Here is a 12,265-nt window from a genome sequence, read left to right as displayed (position 1 = left end):
AACATACAGCAACCTGGACATCATGAGAGCTAGATGGTTTTCTTTACAAAGTATATTTCCTTTTACTAATCTCTGAAAAAGTATCCCATTAGATACACAACCACACAAGAGTGAGAGCCTTTTAAATGGGCTGGTTTAATTCAAAGTGATACAGAATTCCAAGTACAACAAAGATGAAACAGCAGGCTCTGGCCTGGGTTTTCTTTCCATTCAGAGCTGAGGTAGGAATTGCTGAACACTAGAGACAATGAGCCATTGTATTTGTTTTACTACAAAAGTTTATTACAATGTACAATAGGCTCCAGGATAACACTTCATTCTAGCTGTAGGTGGCAAAGATGTTATGGCAGGGAATACAGATGTTCAACAGGCTCCAGGATAACACTTCATTCTAGCTGTAGGTGGCAGAGATGTTATGGCAGGGGATCCAGATGTTTAAATAGGAATGGAAGAGGGTCACCATCATCACCTCAGATACGAGGACTAGCTTACTTTTTGCCAGATTTCTTAATTCCACCTGTGGCTGCAAAAAAGAAAAGACAGGTAGGGAAAAAGAGTTGTGGCTTGAAAGTCTCAGTCTTATGAATACTTGGCCTTCTGTACTGGGTATTTACTTTTACACAAACATACACAGCTCCTTTATCAGTGCCATGGTTTAGGCAGGGGCAAGGCAACAGTCGTGTACTTCATGTCCTTCAGATTAGTTTAGGAATTTTCCTGCCACTGCAGTCCATTTTACAGATAACTAAGTCTTGATGATTGCTGTTCCTCAAGTTATATGAGAGGAGCTGCTTTTCTCATCTGGTAGCTGACTTTCTGTTTTTGTAGTGTCTTACTTTTTAAGGCAGAGTCTTATTAAATAGCGTAGGTGGGCTTCAAATCTGCCTTCCTTTTTTTTTTGGTGGGCTTTTAGTTTTGTTTTGGCTATTTTTCCCCTTTACTGATTTTTTTGTTTGTTTGTTTGTTTGTTTTTAAGACAGGGTTGCTCTGTGTAGTCCTGGCTGTCCTGGAACTCTCTCTGTAGACCAGGCTGGCCTCAAACTCAAGAGATTCACCTGCCTCTGCCTACAGAGTGCTGGGGTTAAAGGTGTGCGCAGCCGCCACCACCTGGCTTTCTTTTCTTTTCTTTCTTTTTTAAAGATCACAGCAATTGGTGGGAAGGAGGTAGAGGAGGTCTGGAAGGAGTTGGGGGAGGAGAAAGCACAATCAAGTATATTGTATGAAACAAAGGTTTTAGCCAGGCATGGCCGTGCATGTGATTAATCCCAGCACTAGAGAGGCAGGGGCGGGAGGACCTCTGGGAGTTTTAGGCCAGACCAGTCTACATACTGGGTTCCAGCACAGCCAGGACTATAATAGCAGTGGCCCTCCACCTTCCTAATGCTGTGACCCTTTAATACAGTATCCAACTCGGGTCCTCAGTGCTTACTGGGCAAGCTCCTTACCAAATGAGCCGTCTCTCAAGCCCCTTAGTGCATAATTAATCTCTTCTCCTCCCCCACCCCATACACCGGAGACAGGGTTTCTCTGTGTAGCCTTGGCTGTCCTCTACTTGCTTTGGATTTACACATTATAAATCCTCAGTCTGTACAGGATTTCTCCAAGGTCTGACCTCCTTATACATAATTACAGATTAAAGGAAGGGGCCAGATAGCTGACCTCATTCTAAAAGGCAATCTAAACCGCTAGAATTTCATTGCTGCGTGGATAAACAATAGATCAAACTCCCCACAATAGATCTTCGGGTGACAGACTCAGCATCTCCAACACTGATAACAGGCGGATATAATCACTAGTTAAAATACACACAAAGCCAGGCTGGTGGCACAGGCTCTAATCTCAGCTATCTGTGAGGTGAAGGCAGGAGAATCATAAGTTCAAGGCCAGCCCGAGAAACTTAGCAAAAACGTGTCAAAAATAATAGTAGAGGACTTGTCTATCATGCATGAAGTACTGCAATAAAAAAAAAAAAAAAGAGAGTAACTAAAAAACAAAACAAAACAAAATGGGGTTAGGATAACGGTTGCTCTTCCAGGGGACCCGGGTTTGATTCCCAGCTCACAACCATCTGTATCTACAGTCCCAGGAGACTGACGTCCTCATCTGGTCTCCCAGGGCACTGCATGTATTTCATGGTACACAGAAATACATGGAGGAAAAACACCCATACGCAGATGAAACAAAAATTTTAAAAAAGGTTTCTATATGCGGCACCTGGATCCTGTGATTCATTCCTAAGAGGCAAAACCGTGGGGGAGATGAGGTTAGCCAAGGCACAGAGATGGCATGCGGCGTAGGATGCAGCTCGGGTGGGACCGTTTGCCTTGCACAGTTTGCTCCCCGGCATAGCCACAAATAAAAACTAAAATAGCACCAGAGCAAAGTACATGTCAGACAGCCTGGACTTTTATCTTCTAGTCCGGACACACCCAAAGGTGACTCCAGACTCAATGCCATTACAGACAGTGCGAGCAGCAAGAGGTTTATGTTCTAGGTTAACAAACTATAAACCACTAATTCGGAGCCAGTGACTGGACGACTCAGAAACTTCGTTAGATGCATCTGTCTGGAGGACATTGTCGTGTTTCCATTTGTGTAGCTTCTCTACGAACTGGAAGCCCAAGACTGCCTGACCCCTGGCCACGTTTCCACTCCCACCCCTTCGTGCCGCTGTAAACCCAAGACAGGCCAGGGGCTTGGCTAGGGTGTACCAGGACCCTGCAGCTCACCCACGACTCTGGGATCAGACTGGCCCACGTTGAGCTACCCTGGCCCGACCATCACTTACCCAGGGGCCCCTTCCCCGCGGCCTTGGCTTTCAGCTCCTCGAGTTTCTTCTGCTCCTCTTTCTGTTTCTGCTTGAAAGCCTTGTCCTCCTGCGGAGAGGCAGAGCAGGTTCACTCCAGATCAGTCGCCCATGCCCTCCGCACCCGCCCGCGCCTCTGCTCCCGTCCTCACCTCATCCATCTCCTTGGCCTGCTTCTTGGGCTGTTTCAGGGGCTTCTTTTTGCCACCTGTGGGCGACACGTGGCATGATCGGCCCGTCCCCGCCATCCATCGCCCTCGTCGTAACTCCCCATCCCATCGTCCCCCCAGTCCCCAAACAGCCTTACCTTCGCGGCCGGACATGGCGCCGACAGCCCCTTCACCAGTCCCCGATCCCAAGCCGGAAACGGAGCTTACAGCCCGCGCCTACGCCGCGCGGCGGGGCCCTTGACTGGCTCCGAGGCAGGAAGTTACGCCCACGCGTTTTAAATGACGCGGCCCGCAGGGGCGGGTGCTTACCGGCCAGGGGTCATTTGAGTGGCAGACCTGGGGCTTACAGCTGGAGCGTAATAGGCTTAGGCTCTTCAGGTACGGGGCGGAAGGCTCGTTCGGTCTGGGACGATCGGAACCCGCCGGGGTTGGGGGAGAGTGTGTGGCTACCAGGCCTGTAATCCTTGCACAGAAAGAAAGCCTTGCAGGTGGAGGGGAGGGCGCGTGCAGAGCGCCTTTCCGGAACCCAGGCAAACACAGCCGGCTGGAACGAGATAGGATGGGAGACGGCACAAGTGGGTAGTGGTCCGCAGCTTTGGAAGCCGCGGGAAGAAGTTGGGGCTTCCTGAAATAATGAGTGCAGCCGTTTGCAAATTCTTTCTTCTAGTTTATTTTCGTTGAGTGTGTACTATATAGATACATAGTATTCGGGACTGGAGATTGGGCAAAACTGACATTGTGTAGCAAGACAAACTTAGGGCAAAGCAAATAAGTAAAATATGCATCACACGTTGTGTGGCCAGTTGCGGAAGAAAAATAAGCAGAGAAAGTGGTTAAGGACCGCTCCCTTGGTGGAATGTCGATTTTTCAATCGGGTGGGTAGGCTCAAATAGCCTTTCCAGGAGCTTTTTGAGCAAGACTTGAGGAAGGCCAGGGAGACTTACACAGGGAACAAACGGCTAGTCAGTGCCAACGCCCTGGGTGAGGGATTGCCTGGTGTGTTCAGTCCTTCCCGTGACTGGAGTGAGTGAGAAACTGGCCAGTGCAGTCAGAGGAATGAGAGTCGATCCCCGTAAGCTGTGGAGAAGACGTTTGCCTTGAAAGAAATCCGGGACTGTTGCAACCTTTGAGCAGAGAGAGACACGGAGCTGTCTGTATTTGAAAAGACCAGTGGCTGCTCTGTTGATAGTTGACCTCAGAGCTGGAGTAGAGAAGCAGGGACACCTGTCAGGAGACCAGTGAGGACAGTGCAGCCTTGGGATGCTAATCACTGAGACCCTGGCAGAAATGGGTCGGGGAGGGGGCCTCCTGGGTTTAGATAATATAAAATCCCGAGGAGAACTCTTGGCTGAAGAAGTCACAGAACTGGAATTACAGGCAGTTGTGAGCTGCCCAGTATTAGTGAGTGCTAGGAAACCAAACTCTACTTTATATGCCTTCTTAACCTCTGAGCCATCTTTCCAGCCCAGTTATTATTATTTTTTAATAAGAGCATTACTAATACAAAGCTTACTATATAACTCAGAGCAGCAATTGCGCTAACTACTGGGTTACTGCTCCAGCCCCCAAAACCAGGTTTTTGAGTTTGATTTTGAGACAGTGGCTTACTGTGTAGGCCTGGCTAGCTTAGAACTCACAGAGATCTGCCTGCCTCTGCTTTCTGAATACTTGGATTAAATGCATGTGCCACCACACCCAATTATGGAGTAAATTATTTTAAAATATTTTATTTATTTATTTATTTTGAGACAGGGTCTCACTATGCAGCCTTGGCTGACCTGGAACTTGCTATGTAGACCAGGCTGGCCTTGAACTCACAGAGATCCACCTGCCTCTGCTTCCTGAGTGGTGGGCCTGCACCACTACCTAGGCCTTACATTTTATTTTAATTGCTTACACATCTGTGTGTCTGTATGGAGGAATGTGCGTGGGAATACAGCTGCCCATGGAGGCCAGAAGAGGGCAGGGATTCTGTGTGGCTGCAGTTACAGGTGGTACAAGCATCCTGGGAACCAGACTTGTCTCCCCTGCCAGAGCAGAATGCTCTCTTCACCACCACAACGCCATCCCGCCCCCTCTAGCATTTCAAATCCAGAACAACATATGAGAGGGTAATGTGAGCACTGCATCTTGGGCTGCAAAACCGTCTGGCAGTTAGGGAGATGAGGGCAAATGGAAGCCAAGGGAAAATGGCCTTTGAAGGAGGAGGGAGCCAGCACAAGGCATGGGCTGATGAAGGGCAAATGAGACAGGGGTCAAGGACTGGCAGAGATGGAAGGGATCTGGACAGGAACCAGGTGACATTTGAGCAGAATCATCTGGACAAGGATGAGAGTGAAGGCCACTGCAGAGAGGGTTTAAAAGACAACAGGAGGAGGCGGGGTTCTGGAGGCTGTCGAGAGGTATGATGATACACAGGGCTAGTTGCCGGATGACGTGACGTGTCTCATTAACTAGGGAGCAGTGTCTGAGGGCATGCGTTGTTGCTCTTCCTAAGAAGCATGCTTTTTTTTTTTTTATTTTTTTTTAGAGACAGGGTTTCTCTGTGTAGCCTTGCCTGTCCTGGACTTGTAGACCAGACTGGCCCTGAACCCACTCCCACAGTGCTGGGGATTACAGGCATGCACCACTGCGCCTGGCTACATTTTAAGATCAAGAGAGAAGATGAAAAGCTGGCAGGCAGAGGCAGGCAGATCTCTGAGTTTGAGGCCAACCTGGTCTACAGAGTTCCAGGACAGCCAGGGCTACACAGAGAAACCATGTCTCAAAAAAAAAAAAAAAAGGTGAAGACCAGAGATGTTGACCACTGGGAGAATGCTTGCTTAGCATGTACAAGACAATGGGTCTGGCGATTGAGAAAGCATGCCAGGATTTTGTAGAAGTCCCCCGTCCCTCATTCCGCCTTCCCTGGTTCAGTTTTCTTGGTGAGAAGCAGATGACACAAGGTGTGAGAAAAGCAGGGGAGGAGACAGCCTTGTGGCGACAGCGAGAAAACTGATCCGAAAAGGCAAGATGCAGAACTTGGTCCCTAGCTCCTGCTTGACATGGCCTCCATCTGGCCTTCCCCCTCAGCCCATCTGTGCCGTACCTTCCAGGTACCTTCCAGCTGCGCTGACCCAAGAGCTTCCCAGCTTTTCCCTCTGCCCACCCCATTCTCCCCTCCCTGGTTGAAGGGCCTGTGAGACACCGGTGTGTGGGTGTCCCCGGGATTGAGAGACAGGCCAGCACAGGGTGGCATGCGGAGGAGAGGCGGAAAGGAGGAGCCGAGCAGGGAAATAAGCTGAGGGTTAGTGACACTTTTCCCTGAGGTCCCTGCCAAGTGCATGTCCTTGCTAAGGAATGATATCTGACACAGAAAGCAGGAAGGGTGGCGAGTAGGGGTGGTCAAGGAAGGCCTTGCTGAGAGGGGACATTTGAGCAGACATAGCCGCTCACACAGACTTGTGGAGGAAGAGGGGTGTTTTGGGGGGAGGTGGCGGGCCAGGGAACCGTGCAGATCATATGTAGTGTGTCAGGGCGGTCGGAGCAGAGTATGGCCGTAGGAAGGAAGGGAGAGGTGAGGGCTGGGAGTGCCTGAGCTTACTGGCTTCTGACAGGTCTCTATGCCAGGCGAGGTGGGGACTCTAAGCTATGCTCTTACTCCTGTGTTAACTGGCCCTTTGGCTGCTCTGCTGGAAACAAGCTGTAGGTCCATCTCTGCCTGGTATAGGTGATGTTCCAGGGAGCTGAGAGCAGTCAGCTGGGAGAGGACAGGAACTGGGCTGAAAAGGCTGGAGGAAGCTGAGGGGAAGCAATGGCTTCAGGAAGAAGTGGGTTTCTGACATCTAGAGGGAGATCAGAGGTGTCTGAGTGGTGGGAGTTCAAGGTCTCTGAGTGGTAGAGTAGGATCAAGAGAGAAGGGAAGCAGCTGGGGCTGTGGGGTACACAGCCTCTGATAGGTTTGATCCCTAACATGGAGAGGGCCTTGGCGGCGGGGCTCAAGAGGAAGGTGTGAGGTAGTGGTGAATGGCCAACTCATTTCTGCCAAGTGATGCTGGAAGGAGGCTGTTGCGCTTGGCCTGGAGGAGAAGCATCTTGCAGAGCCGTTGAGAGCCTGTGGCAGCCTGTGTTTGGTGGCCCAGTTGGGGCTTCGGGCAAGAATGTTGTAGGCTGCCTTGAGGACGGTCCTCGGCTTTATGATGGGACCCCAGAGTTCAGGTGGAGCACTAGCTCGGAGCCAGTGTTGCCCAGTGTCACCGAGAGCCTCTTCGGCTCTCAACGTAAGCCCACTTTGACTGGAAGGCACGTCCCTGTCTCTCCAGCTTTGTTTCCAGAGGGACCCCAGAGTTCCACTAATGGGGGGGAGACTACATGAGGAAGCCCACTCAGACCTGCGTTTATTTATGCAATATCCTTTTAATATGGTCAAGTTAATATGCATATAGGGAAAGTCTCAGAATTGTGCTGCCATCTCGCAGTTACTACCTGTGAGAAGTTTTATGCCTTGAAACTAAAGAAAGAAATTCCAATAATAGTTTGAGGAAGCCGATTTGTGTTTTCTTGGCCCTTCTTCCTTTCCCAGCTTCCCTCACTTTCTCCTGTTGGCCACCAGGTGGCGCTTTGATCAGTGCTTTGGGGCTTAATGTTGGGTTGTGTTTTTTTGTTTTATATATATATATATTTAGAGTTTTGGGGTTTTGTTGTTGTTGTTGTTGTTTTAAATTTTATTTTATTTACATTGGTTTCTGCCTGCTTATATATGTGTGTGAGGGTGTCAGAGCCCCTGGAATTGGAGTTAAAGACAATTGTGGGCTGCCATGTGTATGTGCTGGGATTTGAACTCTGGTTCTTTGGAAGAGCAATCAATGCTCTTAACCGCTGAGCCATCTCTCCAGCGTGTAATGCTGTTTGACCAGAGGTAGTTGCAAGGTTTTTCTGGGATTCTGGGTGACCTGGGCCCTGTCTACTCCCTGACCTATGCAGGTCAGAGGAAATAAGTGTTGTCAGGACCCAAACATCACATCAGGGCTGAAAGGAGCCAGGGAATCCTGACCTGCTGAGCGATGGCCCAGGCTGGGCCTCTGTGAGACAGAGACTTGGTAACCTGAAAAGTCAGGTGGAAGGGCAGAAGGATGGTGTAATTTGAACCTAAGAAAAGCACTCTGCAGTCGGTTTTTTGTTTTCCCCCCTCTCCTTTCAAGGGAGATCTAGTGGAAGCCTCAGAGAGCCTGGGAATTAGGTTCAAGGGTCTTTTATGGGAATGAAACTGGACGTTAACATTCCCTCACTCATCCTTAGGTCTATCATTTCCAGGGAGTCATTTTGTGAGTGTGTATGTGTGTGTTTGTGTGTGCGTGCATGTCTGGGTAAGTGCACTATCATGAAGCGATATTCCCAGTCCCCTAAAAGCATTTTTACTTGTTGTTGTTATTGTTATTTTGTTGTTGCTGTTGTTTGAGACAGGGTCTCTGCAGCCCTGGCTGGCCTGCAGCTTGCTATATACATGATGCTCTTCTTGACCATCCCTCCGACATCCCTCCAGGCAGCTGCGATTAGGAACCTGTACCGCCAGGCGTACCACACAGGGCCTCTGTGAATCTTTTCGTCTTCATGGGCAACTCGGGCTTGAGGATTTTCTCTGACAGTAGCAGAAAAAGCAACACCAAGAGTCTCACCTAGGTCCTGTTGGAGAGACCTGGGAGATGGTGCGAATGTAGTCGGAGCTGGTCTGTATGGCGTTGTGGGAAGAAAGAGAAGGCATGACACCCTGATAAGCTTTCCCACACGCGTTTCCTTGTCCTGAGGACCCATGGGAAAGCCTGGCCTTCTTGCTGTAGGGGTAGAAATTAGTCTGTTCAGCCTAGGCTTTGAGACCTGACTCGTGTGTAGCCTTTCTCAGTCAGGAGCTGACTGTCTGGTGTCATCCTCACAGCTCTTCCGATGACAGGGCACAGCCCTGTGTTTGCCATGCAGCAGATGGTGGCGGGCGCGCCCCATGTACTGGTACGGAGAACCTTCCCCAGACCGGACCTCCTTATGACAAGGACTCTGTGCAGCCCAGGTCCCAGCCAGCCCAGAGAGAAGCGACCAGAGGCTGCGGCCTTAGGGCTGTATCACCGCCTCCCAGCACTGGGAAGAAGCCTGGGCCACACCATCCGGCAACAGGCGTCCTCCACAGCCAAAGCTTGGTGGGACAGATATGAAGAGTTTGTGGGACTCAATGAAGTTCGAGAGGCCCAGGGAAATGTGACAGAGGTGAGGAGGGGAGCCGGGGTGGCTGGCTTTGCCTTCGGATTTGGGAAATATGGCTTGGGCTCCTAACGAGAAAGATCGCAGCTGCGTGTGTGAGGGCAGCTGGGAAACTGTGTGGACACTTGTGTCTTTTTTGTTTGAGACAGGGTCTTACGTTTCCCCAGGCTAGCCTTAGAGTCCCTTTCTAGCCAAACCCCTGACCTTCCTGCGTCCACCCTCTGAGTGTTGGGAATGTAGGCATGTGCCATCATAACTAGCCTTTTGTTCCCCGCCCCCGAGACAGGGTTTTGTCCTGAAGTCCAGACTTGCCTGGAATTTACAATATCTTCTAGTCTAGCTGTGAATTTGTGATCTTCATACCTCAGTGCTGAGATTATAGGCATGGGTCACCACACCCAGCTCAGACTTGCCTTTTTTTCTTTTCTTTTGTTATTTTATTTTTAAAAGTTTTTTTTTTTAAATTTATTTTATGTATGAGTGCTCTATCTGCATGTACACCTGCTTGCCACTAGAGGGCATCAGATCACATAAGTTGTTGTGAGCCACCATGTGGTTTCTGGGAATTGAACTCAGGACCTTGGCAGAGCAGACAGTGCTTTTATCTGCTGACCCATCCCTCCAGCCCTAGACTCGCCTTTTCTTAAACAGACATCACTGGTAGAAATATTTGACTCTTATGTGGAAATCTGGGTCGGTAGTACTGGGATGAAAGTCTCTGTGTTAATTATGCTCATTGTTCTCTGTGAAAATACTCAAGTACTAGCTAATGACTCCCCCTTGTATTAGGCCAGCAAATCATCCTTCAAGTATGCTTTTGCCTTGTGGTGTGGAGGCGGAGGGCACTGGGAAACATTGTATTGGGAGGTGGGCAGAGCTGCCTGTGGTTTTCAAGTCCTTAGTGGCTGCAGAAATGCACTCTGTCACCTGTCCCCACTCACATACAGAGCAGTGTAGCAAGGTAGGGAAAGATCGGGAGGTTGGCTGGGCATTTGAGACATGTGGTTGTCTCTTCTCCTTGGAAAATATTTGTACCGTGAGTTTGGCTGAATTGGAATTTCCAGGGCCATGAGGTGCAGGCTGCAGCAATGCCCTGATGCTGGTGTTGCCGGCTGCGGCAACACTCTGGAAACAGCGCAAGGCACAGATGGTTCCTCATGGTGCTTCCCGTCAGATCAGAGTTGGCTGGATTTACTGGGCAAAGATTGTGTCACTGTTTGCTTTTTGCAAGTTTCTCAGGGGCATGTTATTTCTGCTTGAATGAACAAATCCAGTGCTTCACGTGGGTGTGGCCTACAGCTGCATGTTGAGCATGCCAGAGCGAGCTGGGATTAGAGTCCAAGGCGCTGTTTCTGCCTCTCACAGTGACATCCCGGTGACCCCTTCCTAGCTGCTGCCTTGTTAGCTGTGGAGCCGAGCCTGAGAGGGGATGGGCAGAGGAAGCTAACGCCTCTGACGTTCTCCTTGCAGGCGGAGAAAGTGTTCATGGTGGCCCGCAGCCTTGTCGGAGAGGCTCGGGAGGCTCTAGAAGCCCAGCAGGCTAAGCTGAAGGAGGTGAGGGACCGCTTGGACCGAGTCTCCAGAGAGGACAACCAGTACCTGGAACTGGCTACCTTGGAACACAGGATGCTGCAGGTGGGCGCCTCAGGAAGCAGCCCTCCCTCACCCGCACAAGGCTCCTAGCATGGCAGTGTGTGGGGGTCGTAACCCTCACTGTTGATCCGAGGTCTTGGGGGTGGGGGAGGTAAGCCAGAAGCTTCTATGGTGGTCTTGGCCCCAGGCTTCCAGAGCCTGTCTGCCTGCTCTTTCCTGAGTACTGACAACAGTCCAGCAAAGTGCTGCCCGGCACCCAACCTGCTGAAGAGAGTGTGAATGTGTTGGCTCAGGGAGTAGTAGATACTTATTTGCCTATAGCCTTGTTCTGCATGACTGCCCAGGAGGAAAATCATGTGACCACCTTTCACGCTCTCTGCTCCTACAGTCTTCCTTCTTGAGGCAGGTGCTTGTGGAGCCCGGGGCAGGGGAGTGGCCCCGTGCCAGAGGCTAGAGTCCCAAGGCTCCTTGCTGCTCTCTGACACCTCTTTGCTCCCACAGGAAGAGAAGAGGCTCCGAACAGCGTATCTGCGTGCGGAAGACTCGGAGCGGGAGAAGTTCTCTCTCTTCTCGGCAGCTGTGCGGGAGAGTCATGAGAAGGAGCGCACAAGGGCCGAGAGGACCAAGAACTGGTCCCTCATTGGGTCGGTTCTAGGAGCTCTGATCGGTGTGGCTGGCTCCACCTACGTTAACCGGGTCCGGCTGCAAGAGCTGAAGGCCTTACTCCTGGAGGCCCAGAAAGGGCCCGCAAGTCTCCAGGAGGCCATCCGTGAACAGGCTTCTAGCTACTCCCTCCAACAGAGAGACCTCCAGGACCTTATGGTGGATCTGAGGGGCCTGGTGCATGCTGGGCAGGGCCAGGGCTCCGGGTTACCAACAGGTCCTCCATCTACCCCAGGAAAAGACATCGATGTCCTTTCAGCGGCCATGAAAGAGCAGCTCAGTCATTCCCGGCAGGTCCATTCCTGCCTAGAGGGTTTACGAGAGCAGCTTGACGGCCTGGAAAAGACTTGCAGCCAAATGGCTGGGGTGGTTCAGCTCGCAAAGGCTACAGCACATCCAGGCCCGGTGGAGCCGGGAGATGGGCCCCTGCCCAGCTCTCTGTTGGAACGTGGGAGCGTGATCTTGGCCCTGTCTGATGTGGAGCAGAGGTTAGAGGCCCAAGTCAACAGGAATGCTGTCTGCAGCACACTGGTCACCTGTGTCACTGTTGTAGCCACACTGCCGCTGCTGTACATGCTCTTCAAGACCAGCTAGCCCTGGCGTCCGTCTTCAGAGGGGCCTAATGGGGAAGGTGGCTTTTGTTGGTGAGAGAATGAATTCTGAGGTACATACACTTGAGCCTGACTCTGAGTGCCATCAGGGGGTTCTCCAGCAGGTATATATTTTGTAGGGAATGCTTATTTACATTATCAAAACTTTGTGCAAATGTTCAATTAAAACACCTAAGAGTTTGTATTATTTAAAA

At 50.7% G+C, this 12,265-nt stretch overlaps 2 protein-coding genes and 1 long non-coding RNA gene across 5 annotated transcripts in view; 1 reads left to right on the top strand and 2 right to left on the bottom strand.

Annotated features, from left to right (window-relative positions):
- Positions 1 to 3,265, bottom strand: part of Atrip (ATR interacting protein) — a 21,601-nt gene extending 18,336 nt beyond the window's left edge. Inside the window, exons 1-3 of the mRNA XM_060385242.1 lie at positions 3,114 to 3,265; positions 2,959 to 3,014; positions 2,789 to 2,876 (exon numbers count right to left, since the gene is read on the bottom strand). Of these exons, the coding sequence (XP_060241225.1) occupies positions 2,789 to 2,876; positions 2,959 to 3,014; positions 3,114 to 3,129 (160 nt within the window). The 5' untranslated portion in view covers positions 3,130 to 3,265. The remainder of the gene's footprint in view (positions 1 to 2,788; positions 2,877 to 2,958; positions 3,015 to 3,113) is intronic.
- Positions 1 to 12,265, top strand: part of Ccdc51 (coiled-coil domain containing 51) — a 15,877-nt gene extending 3,612 nt beyond the window's left edge. The window contains exons 1-4 of one of the 3 annotated variants that reach the window (XM_021663410.2): positions 3,248 to 3,354; positions 8,888 to 9,210; positions 10,675 to 10,839; positions 11,299 to 12,265. In XM_021663410.2, coding sequence (XP_021519085.1) covers positions 8,896 to 9,210; positions 10,675 to 10,839; positions 11,299 to 12,054 — 1,236 coding nt within the window. In that variant the 5' untranslated portion in view covers positions 3,248 to 3,354; positions 8,888 to 8,895 and the 3' untranslated portion in view covers positions 12,055 to 12,265. Of the gene's footprint in view, positions 1 to 3,247; positions 3,355 to 3,410; positions 3,552 to 8,887; positions 9,211 to 10,674; positions 10,840 to 11,298 lie in introns of those variants that run through there. The other 2 variants (XM_060385243.1, XM_021663401.2) reach the window with 2 other exon arrangements.
- Positions 112 to 2,777, bottom strand: LOC132654651 (uncharacterized). Its single transcript, XR_009592312.1, has 2 exons — positions 2,215 to 2,777; positions 112 to 523 (listed from the first exon to the last, which is right to left on the bottom strand). It is a non-coding gene; the product is annotated as an uncharacterized LOC132654651 (long non-coding RNA).

Source organism: Meriones unguiculatus, chromosome 6, assembly GCF_030254825.1.
Source record: "Meriones unguiculatus strain TT.TT164.6M chromosome 6, Bangor_MerUng_6.1, whole genome shotgun sequence".
In the NCBI taxonomy this organism is placed as follows: Eukaryota; Metazoa; Chordata; class Mammalia; order Rodentia; family Muridae; genus Meriones; species Meriones unguiculatus.
This window is presented reverse-complemented; position numbering and strand designations above follow the sequence as displayed.